The sequence below is a fragment of the Myxocyprinus asiaticus genome, chromosome 43 (genome assembly GCF_019703515.2).
Source record: "Myxocyprinus asiaticus isolate MX2 ecotype Aquarium Trade chromosome 43, UBuf_Myxa_2, whole genome shotgun sequence".
In the NCBI taxonomy this organism is placed as follows: Eukaryota; Metazoa; Chordata; class Actinopteri; order Cypriniformes; family Catostomidae; genus Myxocyprinus; species Myxocyprinus asiaticus.
Genome location: NC_059386.1, coordinates 13,928,347 through 13,954,117, shown reverse-complemented (window position 1 = coordinate 13,954,117; position 25,771 = coordinate 13,928,347). Strand labels below are relative to the sequence as shown.

General features: G+C 36.2%; 2 protein-coding genes across 3 annotated transcripts; one reads left to right on the top strand and one right to left on the bottom strand.

The window, feature by feature from the left end:
- Positions 1–2,545: 2,545 nt before the first annotated feature.
- Positions 2,546–5,869, bottom strand: tmem230a (transmembrane protein 230a). Of its 2 annotated transcripts, none has more exons than XM_051685754.1 (4): positions 5,673–5,869; positions 4,979–5,118; positions 4,772–4,894; positions 2,546–3,174 (listed from the first exon to the last, which is right to left on the bottom strand). In XM_051685754.1, the coding sequence occupies exons 2-4, from the start codon at positions 5,075–5,077 to the stop codon at positions 3,034–3,036; spliced, it is 363 nt and encodes a 120-aa protein (XP_051541714.1). In that variant the 5' UTR covers positions 5,078–5,118; positions 5,673–5,869; the 3' UTR covers positions 2,546–3,033. The 2 variants fall into 2 exon arrangements, with proteins under 2 accessions (XP_051541714.1, XP_051541713.1); XM_051685753.1 differs by having other exon boundaries at positions 2,547–3,174; positions 4,979–5,090.
- An 11,775-nt stretch (positions 5,870–17,644) lies between these two features.
- Positions 17,645–22,539, top strand: adra1ab (adrenoceptor alpha 1Ab). The gene is made up of 2 exons (XM_051685756.1): positions 17,645–18,563; positions 21,760–22,539. Exons 1-2 carry the CDS (start codon positions 17,645–17,647, stop codon positions 22,266–22,268), a joined length of 1,428 nt encoding a protein of 475 aa, XP_051541716.1. The 3' UTR covers positions 22,269–22,539.
- The last annotated feature ends 3,232 nt before the right edge of the window (positions 22,540–25,771 follow it).

The following is a 25,771-nucleotide window of genomic DNA, read 5'->3' as shown; positions in this document are numbered from 1 at the left end:
TTCTGAAAGAAACAAAAGCTGAAATACATCATTCTCTCTACTATTATTCTGACATTTCACATTCTTAAAATAGTGATCCTAACTGACCAAAGACAGGGGATGTTTTCTACGATTAAATGTCAGGAATTGTGAAAAACTGAGTTTAATTGTATTTGGCTAAGGTGTATGTAAATTTCTGACTTCAACTGTATGTCGATGTGGCTTACACTGACACCTTCTAGTTGCCTGGATGCTGCATCATTCAAACACAGTAGTTTTCAGCTACTAATGCCATTGTAGAAATTCACTATGAACAAAACATGATTTAATCCATGAGTGAAAGTGTCCAATAACAGGACAGTAACTGAGATTAAGCGAGTAGTAGCCAGTTGGTCATGAGATGCTAACATGGCTGCCCCCATGAGGTGCCCATGCCCCATGTAGAATAAAAGAGCTTTTATAAGGTTGCTGATATGACTGGAGTCTTTGTCTCATGTGAGTGGTAATGATTTTATTCATCTGTTTCAAAATTACTATTCACTTCTTTAGAAGTAAAACTTTTATATGAGAGGGAAAAAAAATACTGAGTCACCTTTAAGATACTTGGACATTTTGTTCTAAAACATATATTACACACAATCAAACCTCAAACGTGAATTTTGAAACTGGCATTTTTTTTTTTTTTTTTTTTTGCAATGTTGCTAACAAATTGAAATAAGGACTACAACCGTTTTCCGTTTTATCAGGCACACACACTCACATGCTTGTGGTATTCATAGTCCTTATCTAGCAACATGTTAGCAATATACATTTTTTTTAAAATACAGTTGCTTTAAAATTTGTTTGATATATGACTGTGTAATTTGTTGTAGAGCAAAACTTCCAAATATCTTTAATGAATGTTTACAACAGACCATACACTGATCAGTCACAACATTAAAACCACCTGCCTAATATTGTGTGACCTACACGCTCACTGGATGTTTTATAATTTATTCAGAATGGTGCCAAAAACAAAAAAACTTACAGTGAGGGGCAGGTCTGTGGACGGAAATGCCTTGTTGATGAGAGAGGTCAACGGAGAATGGCCAGACTGGTTCGAACTGACAAAGTCTACGGTAACTCAGATAACCACTCTCTACAATTGTGGTGAGCAGAATATCATCTCAGAATACTATTCTGAGATGCGGGTTGGTGCTGTTTTGGCAGCATGAGGGGGACATACACAATATTAGGCAGGTGGTTTTAATGTTGTGTTTGATCGGCCTGGGTAGCTCAGTGGTAAAGACGCTGGCTACCACCCCTGGAGTTCGCTAGTTCGAATCCCAGGGCATGCTGAGTGACTCCAGCCAGGTCTCCTAAGCAACCAAATTGGCCCAGTTACTAGGGAGGGTAAAGTCACATGGGGTAACCTCCTCGTAATCACTACGATGTGGTTCGTTCTCGGTAGGGCACGTGGTGAGTTGAGCGTGGTTGCCGCGGGAGATGGTGTGGCAACGCGCTCAACAAGCCACGTGATAAGATGCATGATAAGATGCGTGGGTTGACGATCTCAGACGCGGAGGCAACTGAGATTCGTCCTCCGCCACCCAGACTGAGGCGAATCACTACGCGACCATGAGGATTTAAAAGCACATTGGGAATTGGGCATTCCAACTTGGGAGAAAAAAAAAATAAAATGTTTGTTTGATCGGGGCCTGGGTAGCTCAGCGAGTATTGATGCTGACTACCACCCCTGGAGTCACGAGTTCGAATCCAGGATGTGCTGAGTGACTCCAGCCAGGTCTCCTAAGCAACCAAATTGGCCCAGTTGCTAGGGAGGGTAGAGTCACATGGGGTAACCTCTTTGTGGTCGCGATTAGTGGTTCTTGCTCTCAATGGGGCTTGTGGTAATTTGTGCGTGGATCGCAGAGAGTAGCATGAGCTCCACATGCGGAGTCATGCACAACGAGCCATGTGATAAGATGCGTGGATTGACAGTCCCACTACCTGGATTGAGGTGAGTAACTGCGCAACCACGAGGATCTACTAAGTAGTGGGAATTAGGCATTCCAAATTGGGAGAAAAGGATATAATACATTTTAAAAAAATGTTGTGGCTGATTGGTGTATTTTACTCAGAAATTGAACATTTCTCAGAAATTTATAAAAATTTTATGAAAAAAACAATAGGAAATTCCTGAAGGGAACCCATGGCGAATTAGCCTTCTGGTTTCACATACAAATAGACATCATGGCTGAATAGCAAAACAGTATGCTATTCCAAAAAATTATCCTTATTGCTCTTCTTTTTTCTTTTTTTTTTTTTTTAAGTGTAAAAAAGGAAGTTTGAAAAAAAATTTAAACACAAAGCATGATTCTGGATTAAAATTAACTCTTTTTATCTTGCTAAATTTATGGCATGACTTGCTACCATTGCGACTTTCAAAGTCAACACAACCTGCAAAAACCTGTTTATAATAAAGTTTCATTGTCTAATAAGCATCACCAGTCCTTGTAATTAAAACATTTTAAATCATTTATACTTAACGGATTCTTAAAGTCCATCCAATAATGACACATCCTTCGCACTCTTAGTAATGGTGACACCAAATGAAGGTGAACATCAGTACTTTATTCAATCATTTTCATACCAAGCTGAATAAAACCAGTACATCAAAAACAATACCGCTATGGAAACTATAAAAATAACACAGGCAATATAAAAAAAAATAATAATAATAATAATACTAGGTACATCTTAAAGCTTTTAAAACTATAGAACACTTCTTTGAAGAAAGTTTTACCAAAGGCTACAAAAATATAAGCATATTTTTGGTTGGCTTTTTATGTGTTTAGCTAAATAAATACTCTATTGTTCTAAATATTGCACTTCTATGTTCTATGGTTAAATAAAGGAATTTAGCTCTCAAAAAAGCTCAGCCAGGCCACAGTTTGCCATAGTTTCTCTTCTAGAGAATCTCAGAGTAAATACAGGATGGCAGTCCAAAGGCAAATCATGCAACAGTTGCAGCTAAAACTCAAAGTAAACAGCATTCAGTACATCTGGATTGGTTTAGTCATCAAAGTCTGGGATGTCATCATAAGAGTAACCGCGGTACCCCTTGGAGGCATAAAAAGCAATCCGCAGGTGATAGAATCCCGGAAGAAAGATGAGTATGCCAATGATAATTACTGGAATTGTGCGATCTGGGTACTAAATCAAGAGAGAACATTACTATCAAAATGACTGACAAATACATTTATACCAAACATAGTCAATAAAACTAAAATACTACATTGTTCTTACTTGTGCTGAAAGATATGCAAATTCCTTTAAATGAGGGCTGTCAGATAAAAATTTGTAATCACGATTAATTGCATTTTTTTTTTTTTAAGTTAATAGCGATTAATCACAGATTTTGAAAATGCTGAAATTTGACACTATATATACTTATTTTCCTGTCAAAATGCATTTATTTCCAACTTAGGAAAGAAAACAAAACAATATGTATTAATATTATGCTTTATTAACATTTTCCAAAAAAGCCTTCCACAATATAAAGACAGAAATGCACTAAAATAGCACCAATTCAAGTAACATTAAAGGTTTCCCAAAGTCTAAGTGGGAGGTTAACTTATTGAAAGAATTAGTCCCCATAGGTTGAGTATTCAGTAATATTTTCATTTATTTCATACAGTATTTCTATATTCATAATTTAACATTTAAAATATTCATCTCATAACATTATTTATGCATTTGCAACTGCTGTGTAAATGCATTTATTCCTGCTCTGTGAAAATACATCTAATTGCCACTTCAGATGCAGTTTATGTGCCACCTTTGCTGTGTAAAGATGGCTTTAGTCCCCAAAGGTTTAGTATTCATTGCAGTGGGCATTAAATCTCTTAAACTCTCATCCTCCACAATATTAATCTGCAGGTAGACTGCGGCTATCCACTTTGTTACAGCAATTGCTAAGCTGCGTTCATGATTCCATCAGAGCATCAATGGCAGCGTCCAGCGCCACTTTGAACTCCACGGGAAAAGCGGAGTGATAGTTAAGACTTGACGTGCTTCAGTGGCAATTAAAATGTGCTGAAAATACTTGATTTCTATCACAAGTCCCATCTGGGCTTGTTTTGTACATCAAATAATAGTGCTAAGAGCTCCTTTCTCCATCATTTTATCACTGACATGGAAGCACTGCTGTGCTGTGTGTGTCAGTGTAATGACTCCGGGCGGACACATTACAAAAGTTCTGCCCTACCAACAAGTATTTATGCTGTATTAACAGTAAATGCGTTAATCGCGATTTAGCAAAATTAACATGTTAAACTTTAATTAATCACATGCGATTAACATGTTAATTCCTATGTTTTTTGAACTTATTTATTTCTACTTATTTTACCTTAACTTAAATAGTTGAGTTTATTCTGTAAAATGATCACCAAGTTAAGTGAACTTAATTACACACATTTTGGAGACGCCATTACTCAATTCAAATGAGGGAACGAGTTTACTCAATCAATTGAGTAAAGTCAACGTATTAGGGTTTTCAGTGCAGGTATTCAGCTTAAACAATGCTTGGCATGAGAAGAATAATTGATTCACACACTAATATGTGTCCACACAGTCTGTGTTTACTTGTTTAGTTTAAAACATTTACAAAAATGTTTAAACTGTCAGTATTTGAGGTGAAGTGTTGCAACAGCAGATATCATATTATGATATATCATACTATGACACTGATTTCACATTCATAAACTTCTTCTTTTCAATTTCCATATTTATTTTTTTTTTGTCTACTCACCATAACATGAATGTATCCCGCCAAAAGCAGTGATCCAACAATAATCAATAAAGAGCCAACCAGAAATAGGAACGTTGCCAGGGCGATAGCCTTGTAGGGTACTTTGGGTGGGCTTTTCTTGAACTGTAAAACAGAAGATGTTATGCTAAAACAATATATTTCTTATCAAATTTAAATATGCAGATTTTATGTATCAGTTCCTCTCACCTGTAGATCAATGTAGCCCTCATCGCTGTCGGCCAGCCTGGAGTATTTCACTTTATTGTTTGGAGCGGCACTGGTTGTGTTGTTCCGAGCTGGCATCATGATTGTGTCTTGGCTTGATCAGGATGAACAGGAACAGCAAACTAAAAAGTTAATATCTGAGAGTGCATCCACTCCCAGTGTGGTTTACTCTAGCTCATAATGCATTACAATTAGTGCAGCAAACACTCCAGTTCAATTCAAATGCCAGTTTACGTTGGTTCATTATTAACAAATATTTTTCATTTTGGTGAGGTGACTAGATAACTATGGGAATAAGATTGTGCAGTGCTAGTCTGATTACCGGCCCATTTAGATTTCAAATATAACAGTAAATTAATACCTTGGTGTAGTGCACTGTCTCAAGGTCATTGCTATCATAGTTCTAAAAATGAAGCTATGTAATCATATAAATCCTATATAATTTAAGAAGCATGAAGTGCTGGGTAAAAAAATAGAATCGGACATGCATTGATTTCTTTATTCTGATGTTTCTCAGGCATTCTTTGAGTAAATAACAGGTAAAATCACTCGATTTGTGGCCTGATGTTGGACTACTGTAACGATCACTCCGTATTGCATAATTTTTTTAATGTATTTAGTGTCTGATGCTGTAAAGTAATAGTTTCTCGGTGTACTGAAGCGTTTATATACTCACCAACTAATAAAACACGCTTTCAACGTGCTTTTTAAGTATATACTGTTTCAGAAGAAGGCAAAATAAACAAAGTTGCGGAGTTATTTGACGTTTTCGAGCAGACTGGCTAATTTCCTACGGCTGCTTCCAGAGCAATACGAAAACTTTCATTTTTTCCCCCCATGAAAACACTGCTCGTCTGTTCTGTCATTGTTTACTTCCTGATTCTCATTCTAACATGCGCGAGCGCAGGAAAGAGGAACGGCGACAGCCAATAGCAGCTCGTCTTATATTTTATGCAAATGAGAACTATTCGAACTATTCGAGTTTAATAAATAAAGATTTTGGCTGTATAAATTAAAGGAATATTAATATGAAATGTAATATTAATTGTATGGATATTAATTTACATATAAAACATCATATGTAATATTGGTTAAATAAATCTTCATAAAAAATAATAAACATTAATCAGTCACCTATATTTATTCTCATGAGAGTTGAAAACCTATGGAGGATGAAACCTGCAAGAATAATTCATAAATAAATAAAATCAGCAAATATGTAAATAAATAATTAAATACACTTATTCGAGCATAAAGACGCATATAAAAATTACACGTGCGAGGAGATGTACAAATAAACAAAAAATAAATACATAAATAAATGCACCTATCACTGCAAAAATAATACAAAATAAAACATAAATAATATTTGGGGAAATGCTAAAATGTTAAATTAAATGCTAAATTGAAAGTTGATTTTTAATTAAATATGTCTATATTTCTTTAATCATTTATTTATTTCTGTATGTAGTTCCCTATTTATTTTTTTCTTTGAGCAATATGTTAAAGGTGCACTCAGTAATTTATCCTCATTGATAAAGTTTATCTTTTAAAGACATTAATTGTTATTTTGTAATATATGTAGGAAATCATGAACACTCACATTAAAATGAAGACTCCAGTCATATCAGTAACCTAATAAAAGCTGTTTTATTCTGCATGGAGAGGGTCCGCACATGGGGGCTGCCATGTTAGAATCACATGACCAGCCTAATACTACTCACTTAATCTCAATAACCGTCTTGTTGTTTGACACTTTTACTCATTGATTAAGTAATCATGTCTGACTGTGAATAGTAAATTTCTACAATGACATCTGAAACTGAAAACGATTGATTTTAAATGATGCTGCATCCAGCACGCTAGGTGTCAGTGCAAGTCCAAGATGACACAAAGACAAGTTACTGAGTGCACCTTTAATGAGAGGATGTCAGTCAAATATCAGTAGGCACCTGAATATCTACCTGATAGACACTTGATAGTTTGACTGTGATGCCTGAACAATTGTTGACATCCTCTCATTAGGCATGTTGCGTGAACCATTCCTTAACCATTTATTTGTTTTATATTGTATTATTTTTGCATTAATAAGTGCATTTATTTATTTATTTGTATATCTCACACATTTAATTATGTATATATTTATGCACAAATGTGTAGGTTTATTTATACGTATTTGTGTTTATTTATTTAATATTTTTGCAGGTTTTGTCCTCCATAGAAACATGTAAGAAGAAATAAGAGCGGAAAGTGAAAGACAAAATAAATAAATAAATAAATTACAAATTTTGTTTTACAAATTAAATGAATATTCATATTAAAATTAATATTAATTGAATTTGGATATCAACACAGTAATTATGAGTTAATTAACACAGAACAACAAGTAAAAATAAATATTAACAACAATAAACATTAAACATTAATAAACATTAATCAGTATGATTTTTATGCTGAGGGTTGAATAAACATACTTCAAAGACATGTAAGAAGGGAAAAAAACAAAACAAAGTGAAAGACAGAATAAAATAAATAAATGACTTAATTATGACCTGTTAGTTGTCACAATGTGCACTACACTGGATTAGATTGCATTACTGTAAAATGAGTGACTGTTGAACACAGAAAGTGTTAGAACACATTTTTCAAGGTTTCTTGTGGCACGTGTTTTTAACTCTTATTCAAACCAAAAATTTTCAGCACTCTCTTTCCAGCTCTTCTCCACTGAACAGCACTGAACAAATGCAGATTAATGTGAGAAATTAATTGGAATTCATAAACTTTTAAAAATGGGCGCAGGTCCCCGTGTTATCCACAAACGCCAGCTCTCGGCTAAATAAATTGGCAATTAGTGACAGTAATTTCACAGAAACCAGCTGTTCCCTCCCCTGCATAACTTAAAAATACCTGGCTGGTTACAATATTTCAGAGTGAAATGAGTTCCCTTTCTTAGGGGTGGTAGACTCTTTCAATCAAAGTTTTTTTTTTAAGTTCTTTTTTAATTGTCTGATAATTTTCAGAGAAACTTGTAATGTAACTTTTTTTTTTTTTTTTTTACTTTAGTTATAAATAGCTTCTGAAATACCTTGGAAGCATGGACAGTGTACCTATGTCAAGTAATACATCTTCATCAATGCTGGCCAGAGAAAATTCATTTTTTTATTTTATTAATACAGTAAGTAGTGAGAAAGTATGCCATTTTTTTATTTCTAATATTCCATAATGGATTAGTTGGATTAGATGTGTTTTCTATAGGCCAAAACACTTTTCAATTGCAAAACCTATTCCGTCATCTTGTCCGTTGCCTGCCAGCTTCTAATCAGTGGAGATTCTTACTTCTATATACTTTATTGTTTGTGCAAGTGCTGCTATTGGCTGATTTCCAAAGCAACCCTGAAACAAAACACTGAAGGACTTTTAACATTCGCATCACATCTTGAGACTGCAGCTTTGGGACAAGCGCTTGAATGGCTTAAAAGGATAGTTTACTCAAAAGTGAAAATTCTCTCATTTACTCACCCCTCATGCCATCCCAGATATGTATTATTTACTTTCTTCTGCTGAACACAAACCAAGATGTTTATAAGCATATTTCAGCTCTGTAGGTCCATACAATGCAAGTGAATGGTGGCCAGAACTTTGAAGGTCCAAAAAGCATAGAAAGGCAGCATAAAAATGATCCATAAGACCCCAGTGGTTAGATTAATGTCTCCGAAAGTGATACAAGTGCTTTGGATGAAAAAGAGATCAATATTTACAGTTGTTTACAATCATTTTCACACATTTCTCAATACTGATGCATTTTCAAAACTCTTCACGCAGTCATCTCTACCAACAAACTATCACAACAGTTTATGTTTCATCCAAAACACCCTACAACCATCACAACACTTCATACATCTCTCAGAATCAATTCATTTCACCAAAACACTGGCAAACTGTTTCTCCCAATAGAAATACTTTGTAAATCAAAAACACATGACCTAATAAACACAAACAACAGGATTCATTACAAGATGTTTAATTTTGGCTTAAGGTATGCTTGATGTAAACCAGTATTCTGTTACAAAGCAAGAGAGGCACTTTACTGTGTAGAATGTAATCTATTCTACACTAACAGTATGAATGCATGTCTTACCTGTTTGTTTGATGAAATATTCACACAGTGGATAGCACTGTTGATCGTGGGAGATTTGGCTGCACTCTCAGACCAGCCTCTCTCAAAGATAGACCATGGTTTATCACATCATCAGTAATAGTAGCCCTTATCTCATCAGAGACTACAGTTTATGGTCTTCCCCTCATTGGTCTTCTACCACACATTTGTACTCCTTTCCTTCTCCTGCCAACTGCTCTTTCTCTGTTACCTACTTGTTGATCCATGCTTGCAAAAGTAATCATTTAAAAAAAATAATAATAATTGTAGAGATGGTAATGGCATTGAAACACTAGGTCTTCGACAAAAACTAGGTCTAAAACTAAAACTAAAAATCTGCTGTTTTTATTATTATTATTATTATTATTATTTATTTGCTTATTTTGATTGTGGATATACTGTATTTCAGTATACTATTATAATTATAATAGAAATATAGCAAATTCTATCAAATTTAGTTTTGGGTGAGGTTTTGAACTGAAGTTTACAGTTTTTCTCAATTGCTGTGGCTCATTTTTTGAAACAGTCTTAACAATCTCTAAACTGTAAGTGCAATTGTCACAACTGTTTTATGGGACATCACAACTCTATTGCATGTATGCAAAATGTAGTAATTCACCCAAAACATTTAATTCATGCTTCAAAACCTAGTTATTGTGTCAGTAAATTGATGAAAAGTTTTTCTGTCATCGTGTGAGCCGTACTGGTCAAAATGTTTAGATGTTTTTTTCACCATGGCAGTCAACCCTGAAAATGTTTGTTATATACAAATTTCATTTTTGTTCGACTTTTTTGTTGACACTGACTGCTTACTGTACTATACAAGAATGTCAGTTTTGTCTAGCTGAATGCTATTGTATATCACACTGAGCTTTTTAGATACCAATTTCAACAGTAGGTAAAAGTTTACTGGGGAATGTCAATACTGTACAATACTGTAATACACAGAAAAAGGATCTGCACATTTGTACGTATACAGTAAATTTATTTTTGTAGCAATGTGTTACCTGTAAACAGAAAATTCACATTTGAGTGTCCATTTTTACACATTTCTTACATGTAAAGTCATATATAGTGAACAGAAAATTGCCACAAAATTACATCCATGTAAAAAATAAATAAAAAATAAATAAAAAAACACAACAATGAAAAAACCTGCAGTAGTTCTGTAAAAAACAATACATTTTACCTCCTCACAGTACGTAACACTTCAAGTTCCCATCTTCTTGGTGGACACCCTGTCGCTCTTGTTGGTCTGGCCAAAGATTTAGCAGACATCACAAACATTCCATCTCATATATACAGTGCATCCGGAAAGTATTCACAGCGCTTCACTTTTTCCACATTTTGTTATGTTACAGCCTTATTCCAAAATGGATTAAATTCATTATTTTCCTCGAAATTCTACAAACAATACCCCATAATGACAACGTGAAAGAAGTTTGTTTGAAATCTTTGCATTTTATTAAATTTATTAAAAATAAAAAATGAAAAAAATCACAAGTACATAAGTATTCACAGCCTTTGCCATGACACTCAAAATTGAGCTCAGGTGCATCCTGTTTCCACTGATCATCCTTGAGATGTTTCTACAAATTGATTGGAGTCCACCTGTGGTAAATTCAGTTGATTGGACCACAGTTAACAGTGCATGTCAGAGCACAAACCAAGCCATGAAGTCCAAGGAGTTGTCTGTAGACCTCCGAGACAGGATTGTATCGAGGCACAGATCTGGGGAAGGGTACAGAAAAATTTCTGCAGCATTGAAGGTCCCAATGAGCACAGTGGCCTTCATCATCCGTAAATGGAAGAAGTTTGGAACCACCAGGACTCTTCCTAGAGCTGGCCACCTGGCCAAACTGAGCGATCGGGGGAGAAGGGCCTCAGTCAGGGAGGTGACCAAGAACCCGATGGTCACTCTGACAGAGCTCCAGCATTTCTCTGTGGAGAGAGGAGAACCTTCCAGAAGAACAACCATCTCTGCAGCTCTCCACCAATCAGGCCTGTATGGCAGTGTGGCCAGACGGAAGCCACTCCTCAGTAAAAGGCACATGAAAGCCCGCCTGGAGTTTGCCAAAAGGCACCTGAAGGACTCTCAGACCATGAGAAACAAAGATTGAATTCTTTAGCCTGAATGGCAAGCGTCATATCTGGAGGAAACCAGGCACCGCTCATCACCTGGCCAATACCATCCCTACAGTGAAGCATGGTGGTGGCAGCATCATGCTGTGGGGATGTTTTTCAGCGGCAGGAACTGGGAGACTAGTCAGGATGGAGGGAAAGATGAATCCAGCAATGTACAGAGACATCCTTGATGAAAACCTGCTCCAGAGTGCTCTGGACCTCAGACAGGGGCGAAGGGTCGTTGTCCTGTTGGAAGATGAACCTAAGCACACAGCCAAGATAACAAAGGAGTGGCTCCGGGACAACTCTGTGAATGTCCTTGAGTGGCCCAGCCAGAGCCCAGACTTGAACCCGATTGAACATCTCTGGAGAGATCTGAAAATGGCTGTGCACCGACGCTCCCCATCCAACCTGATGGAGCTTGAGAGGTCCTGCAAAGAAGAATGGGAGAAACTGCCCAAAAATAGGTGTGCCAAGCTTGTAGCATCATACTCAAAAAGACTTGAGGCTGTAATTGGTGCCAAAGGTGCTTCAACAAAGTATTGAGCAAAGGCTGTGAATACTTATGTACATGTGATTTTTTTTTTTTTCTTTTTTTTTTTAAATAAATTTGCAAAGATTTCAAACAAACTTCTTTCACGTTGTCATTATGGGGTATTGTTAGTAGAATTTTGAGGAAAATAATTAAATCCATTTTTGGAATAAGTCTGTAACATAACAAAATGTGGAAAAAGTGAAGCGCTGTGAATACTTTCCAGATGCACTGAATGTATGGAATATACAGGTATGTCTGACAGATTTTGATAACTGAATGGATCATTTTGCATGTGATGGCTCACACGATGAAAGAATGTTTAGAAGTTGTGAAGATTTCACTGAGAATCAACTCATCAGTTTTGATCAGCAAGACATGTGCATTTAGTTATTGTGCAAATTGTAGACAATTGTACTTACTCTTGCACAAATGTGCCAAAACACGTGCAATTTGCTTAAATGAATAAGAAATTCAAATCTGGTGTAAACAAGAAACTAATTGTTCAGAGATTTGAACTTATTGTTTTAAAAAAGATAATTCTCATTCGAGAATTGAGCCAAAGCGATTGAGAAAAACTGTAATAGTATTGTAAACAGTCTGGAAACAAATGCAAAAAAATGCTGCTTTGACAAAGTTTTGTTAGTTGTTGGGAGTGAGTGACAAAAGATTTCATGATTTTTGATAGAGATGAATGGATTTTTCATAAAAGCAATGAAAACTGTTTAGTCCACAGACTGATGTTGTGCTGATTGTATGAAGAGTTTTGAAAATGCGCTCACAGTATTGAGAAATGTGTGAAAATGATTGTAAAAAAACCTTGTAAGGCTGAGTTCAAAATGGCATCCCATATGTGTCTATGGCAGAAATAGTGAGTTTTATGGTAGTATGCCATTCTGAACTCAGCCTAAGTCATTTTTTACTATACATTTTCCTCCCTACCCAGTAGGTGGCAATATGCACAGAGAATGCAAATCGGCAAAAACAAAAGAAGAAGAATGTGAATGTGAAAGTGAAGATCAATTGTAAAAAAAAAAGAAAAAAAAAAGGGGGACTTAAATATTGATCTGTTTCTCACGCACACCTATCATATCACTTCTGAAGACATGAATTTAACCACTGAAGTCGTATGTATAACTTTTCTGCTGCCTTTTATGTGCTTTTCGGACCTTCAAAGTTCTTGCCACCTTTCACTTGCATTGTGAGGACTTACAGAGCTGAAATATTCTTCTAAAAATCTTTGTGTTCAACAGAAGAAAGAAAGTCAAACACATCTGGGATGGCATGAGGGTGAGTAAATGAGAGAGAATCTTAATTTTTGAGTGAGATATCCCTTCAAATATTTCAAGTGACAACAAGGGAGGTGACAAATGCCAAGATATCTAATGCCAATGCAATCAATCCTGCATGCATTAAAGTTCTAGTGTTCATGCTATTAGTCAAATGTATAGGTGAACTCAGTAATATTGAGATAGATAGATAGATAGATAGATAGATAGATAGATAGATAGATAGATAGATAGATAGAGGGCATGGATAATTGTGGAATTATGAAACAAATCATAATGATGAATTATCGAGAGAAAGCAAGAAACACAGAGAGAAATAGGGTGCGACATTCATAGCCATTGATGGACATGCCATTCATAAAACCACATCAATCACTCTGGGTTTCTTGCCTGTGACATTCACATTCATTACCAAAGCTGACATTCAGAGACTTTATACACCTTTTCCCACTGACTGTTCATGCAACCATGAACTGTGCTCTGAAAGTTTGTAATGAGATGAAGATATAAAACCAACAATATGATAATCTAGCACCAAATGTTTTGTTGTGCAATTAAATCTAATGGAATTGATAAGAGACATTGATAGCATTGCTATGATTTACTGAAAGAGAACAAAGGAAAGGAATGCAGAGCCTCCTTACTCAAAGTTGTCCTGATGTATTAAAATGTAAATGCGTAACGTGTGTGTGTGTGTGAGAGAGAGAGAGAGAGAGAGAGAGAGAGAGAGAGAGAGAGAGAGAGAGAGACTGGTAGAAAACACTGAGTAGCCTATGGGATGTTTATGGGATGTTTGCACAAACACTGTTGCAACTTGCATCCCATCAGCTGCGTGGTATTCGTTTTCTCAAGGTCAGCAGAGAGTTGAAGTGAACGACGACGGTAAGTTTTAATCGTTTATTTTTGAGAAGTAGCCTATATTTAGTTGAAATGATGAAATGCGTCCATAATTACAATTCCTAATATTTTAAAATGTTTGTTTGATTGTAATTGTGAATGCAGACTGCGCTTGGTTATTACTAACGCGTTCATTTCCGTGCGTCTGAGTCTTAACGAACAAACAAACAATGTTTGTTCGAAAATAAAACGAACATACAAATTTCGTATACACTTTTTTTTTTTTTTTTTTTTTGACAGAATTATTGATGTCTGCAATGAATTTGCTGCAAATAACACATATTTATACCTGCATGTCTGCATGAAGAACTGCTTTAATTGCTCAATTTAAATATATTTATTCCATTATTAACAGGCGATTAAGGTTTATTTTACTTTTGCAGCTAAATTAAGTTTACTAAATTAAATTTACTTTGAAAACAAATTAGTCAAGAGACAAATAGTCCCTTATTTCAGAAGGAAAATAGGCAGATATTTAGCTACACTGAACAAATATCTTAACCTAAAAAATTAGCTTTTTATCAAAAATATTATTTAACCCTACAAAATCAACATGACTACATTAGGTTACACCAACAAAACAAATCTGAAGGGTTAAGGTAACAACTGCAGGCTACCACTTTTTACAGTGTAGATGATATTGATGCTTATTTCGGAAGAGTTTTATCAATGGGCAACTACACAACAGCAACAATTGAGCTATAAACAGGGCAGTTGTTTTGCATTGTGACGACTTGAGTAAATGGCATATTTAATGCCTATTTAATATCTAATGAACAGGGTTGGGAGGGTTACTTTTGAAATGTATTCCACTACAGATTACAGAATACATGCTGTAAAATGTAATTTGTAACGTATTCCGTTAGATTACTCAAGGTCAGTAACATATTCTAAATACTTTGGATTACTTCTTCAGCACTGGTAGATTTTTTCACTTGTTTTGACTATAAAAACTCTTCCAGTACAGTAAGACAAAATACACATGTTAAAAATACATTCTCTGAAAACCTAAATATCTTATACAGTGTTGTTTCTAAAACAAGATCAATCAAACTGATCTTGTTTTAAAGATTTTTACAAAAATCAATATCAAGAATATGATTTTTGCCCTAATATAAAAAGTTTTACTAGAAAAAAAGAAATTATGATGTAACGTGAATATTCTTGATAAAAAAATAGGATCGTGCCTGGTAACATGTGCATGTAAAATGGCTAGAAATAGCATTTTAGCTTAGCGTAAAGCTGACAATTTACACAAGGTTTATTTCTATTTCTTCTGCTCCAAACTTACTTCAAACTTTCTTCTCTGTCTGCTCGTATGAATGTAACACATCATAAGAAAGTGTTTCACCGCTGTTCAAATGCACTTTGGATCACATCATTTATATGTATAAATGTTTTCCATCTGAAAGGACTAAATATGAAATGAAACAAATGACAATAAAATGCAAAGTAATCTCTTCAGTAATCAAAATACTTTTTGAATGTAACTGTATTCTAATTACCAATGATTTAAATTATAACTGTAGTGGAATACAGTTACTTATATTTTGTATTTTAAATACGTAATCCCGTTACATGTATTCCGTTACTCCTCAACCCTGCTGATGAACACTCCAATGCATGATTTAATGTTGAGGACAAATGCTTAAATACCTATGATTCAAAACAAAGTCAAACACCTGCAGGAAACATTTTAATTGTCTACAAGATTCCCTCTCATTTTGGGTACTCTTTGATCCTGCAATCTTAACACAAGATCACTTTCTTTATTTGTATCATTCACCTTATCCTTGTAATCTTTGTATCTTGCTCTTGTCATTAAGCACAAGGCATATTTCAAACATATTGACATGGTTTGGTATATGTTCCCATAAATCTCCCAAAGCTTTGTATAATCAATCAGCCTGAGAGCTTTTGTATATGGTTGTTTGGCAGCTCACCAACCAGACAGCATTTTCATGCTTGATTTCTTCATTGCAGCATAACATTTGCGATTTCTTGTGTTCAGTGAAAGGTGTATATTTTGTCTATAGTGTGCAGGGCTAGAGCAAACTGACAAATAGATCAGTCCTAAGGGTTTTGCAAATTGAGATGCCTAAACATGCACAGGACATAACTGCTATACCCTCATGTCGTTCCAAACCTGTAAGCATTTTGTCCATCAAAGGCAAAAGTAGAAATCCAGCAACGGTTCAGTTCACATTGACCAGGGCCTTTGAAACTCTTTAAAACACACACACACACACACACACACACACACACACACACACACACACACACATACACACACACACACACACACACACACACACACACACACACATGTTAGTTCAGCTATAATTATGAGGACTTTCCATAGACATAATGATTTTTATACTGTACAAACTATAGATTCTATCCCCTAACCCTACCCCTAAACCTAACCCTCACAAAAAACTTTCTGCATTTTTACATTTTCAATAAAACATCGTTTAGTATGCTTTTAAGCGATTTGAATTATGGGGACACTAGAAATGTCCTCATAAACCACATTTATAGCATAATCCCCTTGTAATTACCAATTTGTAACCTAAAAAAAAAAGTTATTGTAAACAACTTAAACCTGCCCACACACACACACACACACACATACACACACAAACACTATAAAAGTGTCATAAAAGCCCTCCATATGATTTGTGTGCTGTAATTCATGTCATAAAATAGCTGTCTGTGAAAAACAAGTTACTTTGAAACTCCTAAAAAAACTCTTAAAAGTACAAAAAGCACTATAAATGAATCGTAAAAGTAATCCATACAATTTGTGCACTGTATTCTGAAACTTCTGAAGCAACATAGTCTCATGACAACTCATAATGATTTGTATGAGATGGTGAAATCGCAAGATATTGAATGTATGCATTGGCCCGATGTTTTCTTTCTTCGGTGCACAAAAGTTAATTTCCTATTACAATCACGGTTATGTTAAGGGTTTGAGTTAGGGGTTAAACTTAGGAAAAACATAATAACATCATTCGTTGGTTCATTTTATTTTTCTCTATAGCAGTAAATGTTGATCACTTTTTTACAAGCCAAATCATACTATTTCTTAAGCTTTCGCCATCTCGTACTATTATTTTGACTTACTGTTAGGAATGGCTTGAACTTTTTTATTTATTTATTTTTTATAAAGCCCACATTCGCATCCAGAATTTATAAATCCTAAATTCAACGCCTTAGGTTACTAAACATGTGTGAACCAATGAGATTTTGAAAAAATTTGGTAATTTTAATTATCACTGAATAACGATTTCAGTTTTGTTTTATTGTGTTTTCCCTTTTCAAGGTTGCAAGATTATATACAAAATAGAACGATGACTGGTATCAATCAAGAAGATGAAATGTTACTCAAAGTTTCCTTCAAAACTTTTTTGCTTTGAACTACTGGATACTGAAGCATGTTGATTTTGAAACATTGTGTCTTGGCTGAACAGTCTATTTACATTGAGATGAATACATGATTCCTGTCACCACAAACATACTAAAATCCATGGATGACTGTGACCTGGACAACTTGTCTGCTATATGACTACAATTCTGACAGAAATATGACATTAAGCAGGTACACAAACCTAACTTCATAACTTGCAACTAGAAACTTTCAAATCATGACCAAAGTGCTTCCAGCAGAAGATAACTTAACTTCATCCTTTTTTCCTGAGAACTGTCCAAATTGCAGTGTGATATCTTCTTTTGATATAGGTGTCACAAAGACACTAGCCTTAGGCTTGGTGCTGATGGTCTTTATAATATTCGGTGTGATGGGCAACATCCTGGTCATCCTCTCCGTGGTGTGCCATCGCCACCTTCGCTCTGTAACGCATTACTTTATCACCAATCTTGCTGTGGCAGACCTGCTTCTGAGCTCTGTGGTGGTACCTTTCTCTGCTACCTCTGAAGCCTTGGACCGTTGGGTGTTCGGGCGTACTTTATGTAATGCCTGGACTGCACTTGACGTACTGTGCAGCACGGCCTCAATCCTTAGCCTTTGCGTTATCTCTGTGGATCGTTGTGTGGCGGTCAGTTACCCGCTGAGGTACACTTCCCTGGCCACAGGACAGAGGGCACTGGCCGCAGTCACGGCTCTCTGGGCCCTTTCGACTGCCATATCTGTCGGCCCACTGTTTGGATGGAGAGAGCCCATGCCGGAGGATGAATCAGTGTGCAGAGTCAATGAGGAACCGGGGTACGCAATCTTCTCCGCTGCGTGCTCCTTCTACGTGCCGTTGGCGGTGATTTTGGCAATGTACTGTAGGGTGTACGTGGTGGCCCGGCACAAGACTCGCTCTATGAGTAAGGGCAGGCAGACTAATGGGTTAACGGAGCATGGGGAGACACTGCGGATCCACTGTCGCAATGCTCAGGATGCTGCTGGGAAGGAAGGAGCCATGCGATCAAGGCAGTCACATTTTACTTTCATGCGTCTGCTGAAGTTTTCCCAGGAGAAGAAGGCAGCCAAGACTCTGGGGATCGTGGTGGGCTGTTTCGTGCTCTGCTGGCTGCCTTTTTTCGTAGTACTGCCAATAAGTGAGTACCATCAACAAGTCGTTTCTTTAAACACACCACAAAACTTATCGATTTGGTCTATTTAAAAGAATAGTTCACCTAAAAATGTAATTTACTCACCCTATGTCATTCCAAACCCATATGACTTTTTCTGTTGAACTCAGAGGGAGAGTATGGTCAAGCTACTCTTTTCCATTCTTTGAAAGTAAATGGGGATGGATGCTACCAAGCTCCAAAAATGACAAAAAGCACCATGAAAGTATAATAAAGGTTGTCCATATGATTTGAGTCTTCTGAAGCCTTTAAAGGGATTGTTCATCCAAACATTACAATTCTTTCCATCATTACTCACCCTCATGCCATCCCAGATGTGATGTTAGCTTGGTAAGTCTATATAATGCAAGTGAATGGTGACCAAAACTCCAGAAAGCACATAAAGGCAGCATAAAAGCAATCCATCAGACTCCATGGGTTTAATCAATGTCTTCTGAAGTGATCTAGTTGGTTTTGCGTGAGAACAGACCAAAATATAACTCCTTTTTCACTGTACATCTTGCCATTGCAGTCTCTAGGCACAATCATGATTTCAAGCTCAAATTTGAAATCATGATCACCAAGGAGACTTAATATCAAGACTTAAAGTATAAAAAGGAGTAACATTTCGGTCTGTTCTCATCCAAAACTGATTGGATTGCTTCAGAAGACATGTATTAAACCACTGGAGTCTTATGGATTACATTTAATCTGCATTTATGTGCTTTTTGGAGCTACAAAGTTGTGGCCACCATTCACTTGTATGGACCTACAGAGCTGAGATTTTCTTCTAAAAATCTTTGTTCGTGTTCTGCAGAAGAAAGAAGGTCATACACATCTGGGATGGCATGAGGGTGAGAGAATTTTCCTTTTTGGGTGAACTATTCCTTTAAGGGGCTTCCACGTCAGAGTTGCCCGGAATTGTTGGGTGAACTATTCCTTTAACTTTTTTCTATACAGATGCAATATTTGTATGGGAAATGTAATGTTGAAAATATTTTGTTGTTTTATATGAGGAGTGTATGAGTGTATCTGCACACTGTTTTCAGGCACGGACAACACATTTCGGATGTTAAGCCTTCATTTACTTTCTGTTATTTATTCTGACCCGTGTTTCCAAATGACCCAATACACATCCACTGTACTCCCACAACAGAGCTGTACGTGACATGTAAACTGCATTGCCATGATCCTCCCTGGGCCTTTGAAATTGCATTTAAATGAGGCTGTTTAGAAAGAAATAATGAATTATGGGAGAAAGGGAGAGTATTTTTCTCTCTTTCAACCCCCCTTATTTGTTGTGATAGACCAGGTCTGCGAGAATATGCTTTTATATGCTAAGCAGTAACACTAGTTCAATAAACAAAATGTTCTGGATGGAACCCAGATGTATTTGCAAGCAAATTGATATAATTTGAGCTTTCTTTAAATATTCAATTGAGATATACAGTTAAAGTCAGAAGTTTACATACACATTAGCCAAATACATTTAAACTCAGTTTTTCACAAGTCCTGACATTTAATTGTAGAAAACATTGCCTGTCTTGGTCAGTTAGGATCACTACTTTATTTTAAGAATGTGAAATATCAGGATAATAGTAGAGAGAATTATTTATTTCAGCTTTTATTTCTTTCATCACATTCCCAGTGGGTCAGAGGTTTACATATACTTTGTTAGTATTTGGTAGTATTGCCTTTAAATTGTTTAATTTGGGTCAAACTATTTGGGTAGCCTTCCACAAGCTTCTCACAATAAGTTGCTGGAATTTTGGCCCATTCCTCCAGACAGAACTGGTGTAACTGAGTCAGGTTTGTAGGCCTCCTTGCTCACACATGTGTTTTCAGTTCTGCCCACAAATTTTCTATTGGATTGAGGTCAGGGCTTTGTGATATATCCACATCATTTTCCTTCCTCATGATGCCATCTATTTTGTGAAGTGCACCAGTCCCTCCTGCAGCAAAGCACCCCTACAACATGATGCTGCAACCCCCATGATTCATGGTTGGGATGGTGTTCTTTGGCTTGCAAGCCACACCCTTTTTCCTCCAAATATAATGATGGTCATTATGGCCAAACAGTTACATATTTGTTTCATTAGACCAGAGGACATTTCTCCAAAAAGTAAGATCTTTGTCCCCATGTACACTTGCAAACTGTAGTCTGGCTTTTTTATGGCAGTTTTGGAGCAGAGGCTTCTTCCTTGCTGAGCAGCCTTACAGGTTATGTCGATAGAGGGCTTGTTTTATTTGTCTACTGGTTTCCTCCAGCATCTTCACAAGGTCCTTTGCTGTTGTTCTGGGATTGATTTGCGCTTTCCGCACCAAACTATGTTAATCACTAGGAGACAGAATGCATCTCCTTCCTGAGTGGTATGATGGCTGCGTGGTCCCATGGTGTTTATACTTGCATACTATTGTTTGTACAGATGAACGTGGTACCTTCAGGCATTTGGAAATTGCTCCCAAGGATGAACCAGACTTGCGGAGGTCCACAGTTAATTTCTGAGCTCTTGGCTGATTTCTTTTGACTTTCCCATGATGTCAAACAAAGAGGCACTGAGTTTGAAGGTAGGCCTTAAAATATATCCACAGGTACACCTCCAATTCAGAACACCTCCTATCAGAAGCTAATTGTCTAAAAGCTTGACTTCATTTTCTGGAATATTCCAAGCTGCTTAAAGGCACAGTTAACTTAGTGTATGTAAACTTCTGACCCAAATGATTTGTGATATAGTTAATTAAAGGTGAAACAATCTGTCTGTAAACAATTGTTGAAAAAAGTACTTGTGTCATGCACAAAGTAGATGTCCTAAACAATTGCCAAAACTATAGTTTGCTAATATTAAATCTGTGGAGTTGTTAAAAAAATGAGTTTTAATGACTTCAATCTAAGTTTATGTAAACTTCTGACTTCAGCTGTAGCTTTTTTATTGACCTACGCCTAATGAGTGGAAGGCTAAGATACTATTAAATACTCTGAGTCAGTCCTTTGTGTTTTTAATGTAAAGCTTTCAAAACACTCGAGAGAAATGTTCACATCAAAGGCAAAGAGAAACAATAACACAGCAAGTCTCAGCCTTCGAAAATATTCAACTGGTGTCTTGGGGTCACAGTAAGAATTCAGCTGGAGGTCGCATGCCTCAGATAATGATTCTGTCTTTCATTTTTTTCCATGTCCCCAAAGGCTCCATCTCCCCCTCCCATAGACCCTCAGAGACTGTCTTTAAAATTACTTTCTGGCTTGGCTACTTCAACAGCTGCCTCAACCCCATCATCTACCCATGCTTCAGCCAGGAGTTCAAGAAGGCTTTCCAGAATGTTCTTCGTGGCCGCTGCCTCAGCAGAACGCCCTGGAGCCCCCCGGCCGGCCATTGTCGAAGTCCAATGACCCTGCATGACCCCAAACCAGGCTTACCCTTCAACTTCGTGAACCTGCCTTCACAGGGTTCACCATCTAGATCTGCTGACTCAGCAGCATGCTGGAGGTCTAATAAGGCATCGCCTACCACTGTGGTACTGACTGAGCATTCCTGTACTGCACGTGTTCATGGTATGTGTGTACTGAAGACCTGCTGCTTCAGTACCATTGAGAAATCTGCATGCTCTGGCATGGAACTGCATGCAACTACAGTACCCTTTCTGACTAAGGTTCATCAGGTTACTATAGATGACATGGAAGGTGAGGCTATATGAAATGTTTCAGAAAGAATTACAGTCTCTAAAGAGATCTTTTAAAGAGGTATTTTACAAAGAACAAAACATGAAACTTGGAAAGCTTCTGTAGAATGGTACAAAATGTCAGAAGGCTCTGAGGGATCTGGTGTACACATATGCCACCTAATGGCAAAAATGACAACTCAGTATTCTATGTTTGGTATTCTGCATCTTTTTTTAAGTATGTCTAATGTGTCTGCAGTTTGAGGATTCATTATTTTGAGTTTACTGGCTAAATAACCCAACTAGGTAATACAGGGATAACTTATTAATTTGTGCTTTGTGATTTCTGTTTCTTGTGCTTTGTATTACAAATATACACTGAAAACCATTTGGAGTGGGGTTTACTTAAATAAAACCTAGGAAACAATTTCCATGAAGAAATTGCTAGTAAATTTAACAGATCATATTTTTAAGTAAAGGCTACGCACAATTCTTGCTGGCCTTAATTAGAAATTCTCAAGTAAAGTTTACTTTGCAATACTCTGTTTCAAGTAAACGTTACTTACTCTTTGTTTGCACATTTTACTTAAGCAATGTAGTGCTGAATTAAGCCATACTTTTAAAAGTGTACTAGCATTTCAGTGGATTTTTAACATACTTCGTATTTTATCACATGATACACAGCCTTTCACAGGGAAGCTTAATGCATGCTATGTAGTCTATTAGAAAACATCACCTTGCTTTAATGGTGAAAGAAACTAGATCCAGAGCTGCACACACAGACCTCAACATCTTGTGCACAAAACACGATGACGTTAACAATCAACAGATCATTTTTGGATCATGAACGGGTAATTTTGAGAAGAAAATTAACTTCAGACTTCACAAAACAAAACGTTACCAAACGTACATAACAACAATATCAACAATAAAAACTGTGTAAATCAACTTACATACAGTGAAACCATGCAAGCTCATTAATTATTCAAGAATTCACTTATTTCTTTTACCTGTGAAATGTACTCAAATTAGCAAATAAATATAAGATTTTCTGCTTTTGGTTTGGTACATGATGATGCATTGTTAAGATAACAAACAATCATAAATAATATTTACTAATAAGCTGCTAGAGAAATAATTTTTACATGTGAGTACAAATATAGACCTTAATATTTTCAAGTTCGTGCTTTAACTTATTCAGTGTAGAAAGTACTTAATTTCTTCTATATTTACTTTACCACAAAAAAAAAAAAAGTGTACATTTTTTACTTTTTAGTGTACATGAAGTGGGGTCCAAACGTCTGAGACTGATATTAAAAATATTTATAAGTTAATAAAAAAAATAATAATTAAATATTACACTCTCATGGTAAAAAATAAACAAAAATTTTTAAAAAAATTATTTGAAAAAGTAATGAATTTCAGAATTACATAGTGTTTGCTACAGTATGTCCCCCTTTTGCTTTAATGAAAGCATGCACTGGAACTGGCATGTTCTCCATAAGTATGTGCAAAACCTGATGATCCATATTTATCCCAGTATGATTTAAAAATGTTCCAAAGAGCATTTTGTGTACTTCAATGGAAGAAAGAAAAGCTGACTTTTTGTAAAAAGGAGTTAACATTGTAAGTGTCACAATTTTGTTTACTTTTACTTTGTGATCTAGAAATAGAATTTTAAATATTTCATCCACATTTTGCATCATACATTTTTCAAAATCCTAAAACTTTGTTTATTGTTGTGCTTAAATGTGATTTCAGGCTTTTGGACCCCACTTATTTGACAATGATAAGAAAATAATAGCAAACCCTATTAGTATTACTGTATAGTTTGCTGCAGTACTTATTGGTTTTGGATTCAAACAATACATTGTGTCTTTAGTCATATTGATGGTATATACAGTACATATATAAAAATGTGTGTGTGTGTGTGTAATATACAGTATATATATATACACACACACACACTGGCAGCCAAAAGTTTGGAATACTGTACAGATTTTGCTGTTTCGGAAGGAAATTGGTACTTTAATTCACCAAAGTGGCATTCAGCTGATCACAAAGTATAGTCAGGACATTACTGATGTAAAAAACAGCACCATCACTATTTGAAAAAAGTCATTTTTGATCAAATCTAGACAGGCTCCATTTCCAGCAGCCATCACTCCAACACCTTATCCTTAAGTAATCATGCTAAATTGCTAATTTGGTACTAGAAAATCACTTGCCATTATATCAAACACAGTTGAAAGCTATTTGGTTCGTTAAATGAAGCTTAACATTGTCTTTGTGTTCGTTTTTGAGTTGCCACAGTATGCAATAGACTGGCATGTCTTAAAGTCAATATTAGGTCAAAAATGGCAAAAAAGAAACAGCTTTCTCTAGAAACTTGTCTGTCAATCAATGTTTTGAGGAATGAAGGCTATACAATGCTTGAAATTGGCAAAAAACTGAAGATTTCATATAAAGGTGTACACTACAGTCTTCAAAGACAAAGGACAACTGGCTCTAACAAGGACAGAAAGAGATGTGGAAGGCCAAATGTACAACTAAACAAGAGGAAAAGTACATCAGAGTCTCTAGTTTGAGAAATAGATGCCTCACATGTCCTCAGCTGACAGCTTCATTGAATTCTACCTGCTCAACACCAGTTTCATGTACAACAGTAAAGGGGAGACTCAGGGGTGCAGGCCTTATGGGAAGAATTGCAAAGAAAAAGCCACTTTTGAAACAGAAAATCAAAAAGAAAAGGTTAGAGTGGGCAAAGAAACACAGACATTGGACAACAGATAATTGGAAAAGAGTGTTATGGATCTTAACCCTATTGAACTTTTGTGGGATCAGCTAGACTGTAAGGTGCGTGAGAAGTGCCCGAAAAAACAGCCACATCTATGGCAAGTGCTACAGGAAGTGTGGGATGAAATGTCACCTGAGTATCTGGACAAACTAACAGCTAGAATGCTAAGGATCTGCAAAGCTGCCATTGCTGCAAGTGGAGGATTTTTTGATGATAACTCTTTGAAGTAGGTTTAGTTTACTTTTTTTTTTTTTTTTTTTTTTTTTTGTAATAGTAATTTTTCACATTATTAATGTCCTGACTATACATTGTTATCAGTGCATATCAGTGTTATCAGTGCATAAAACCATGCAAATATGGGTCAGGAGCTTCAGTTAATGTTCACATCAACCATCAGAATGGGGAAAAAATTTGATCTCAGAGATTTGGACCGTGGCATGATTGTTGGTGCCAGATGGGCTGGTTTGAGTATTTCTGTAACTGCTGATCTCCTGGGATTTTCATGCACAACAGTCTCGAGTTTACTCAGAATGGTGCCAGAAACAAAAAACATCCAGTGAGCAGCAGTTCTGTGGACGGAAATGCCTTGTTGATGAGAGAGTTCAACGGAGAATGGCCAGACTAGTTCGAACTGACAAAGTCTACGGTAACACAGATAACTGCTCTGTACAATTGTGGTGAGAAGAATAGCATCTCAGAATGCATAAATCTAATACAATTATGTGAGGTTTATTTTTAAAAC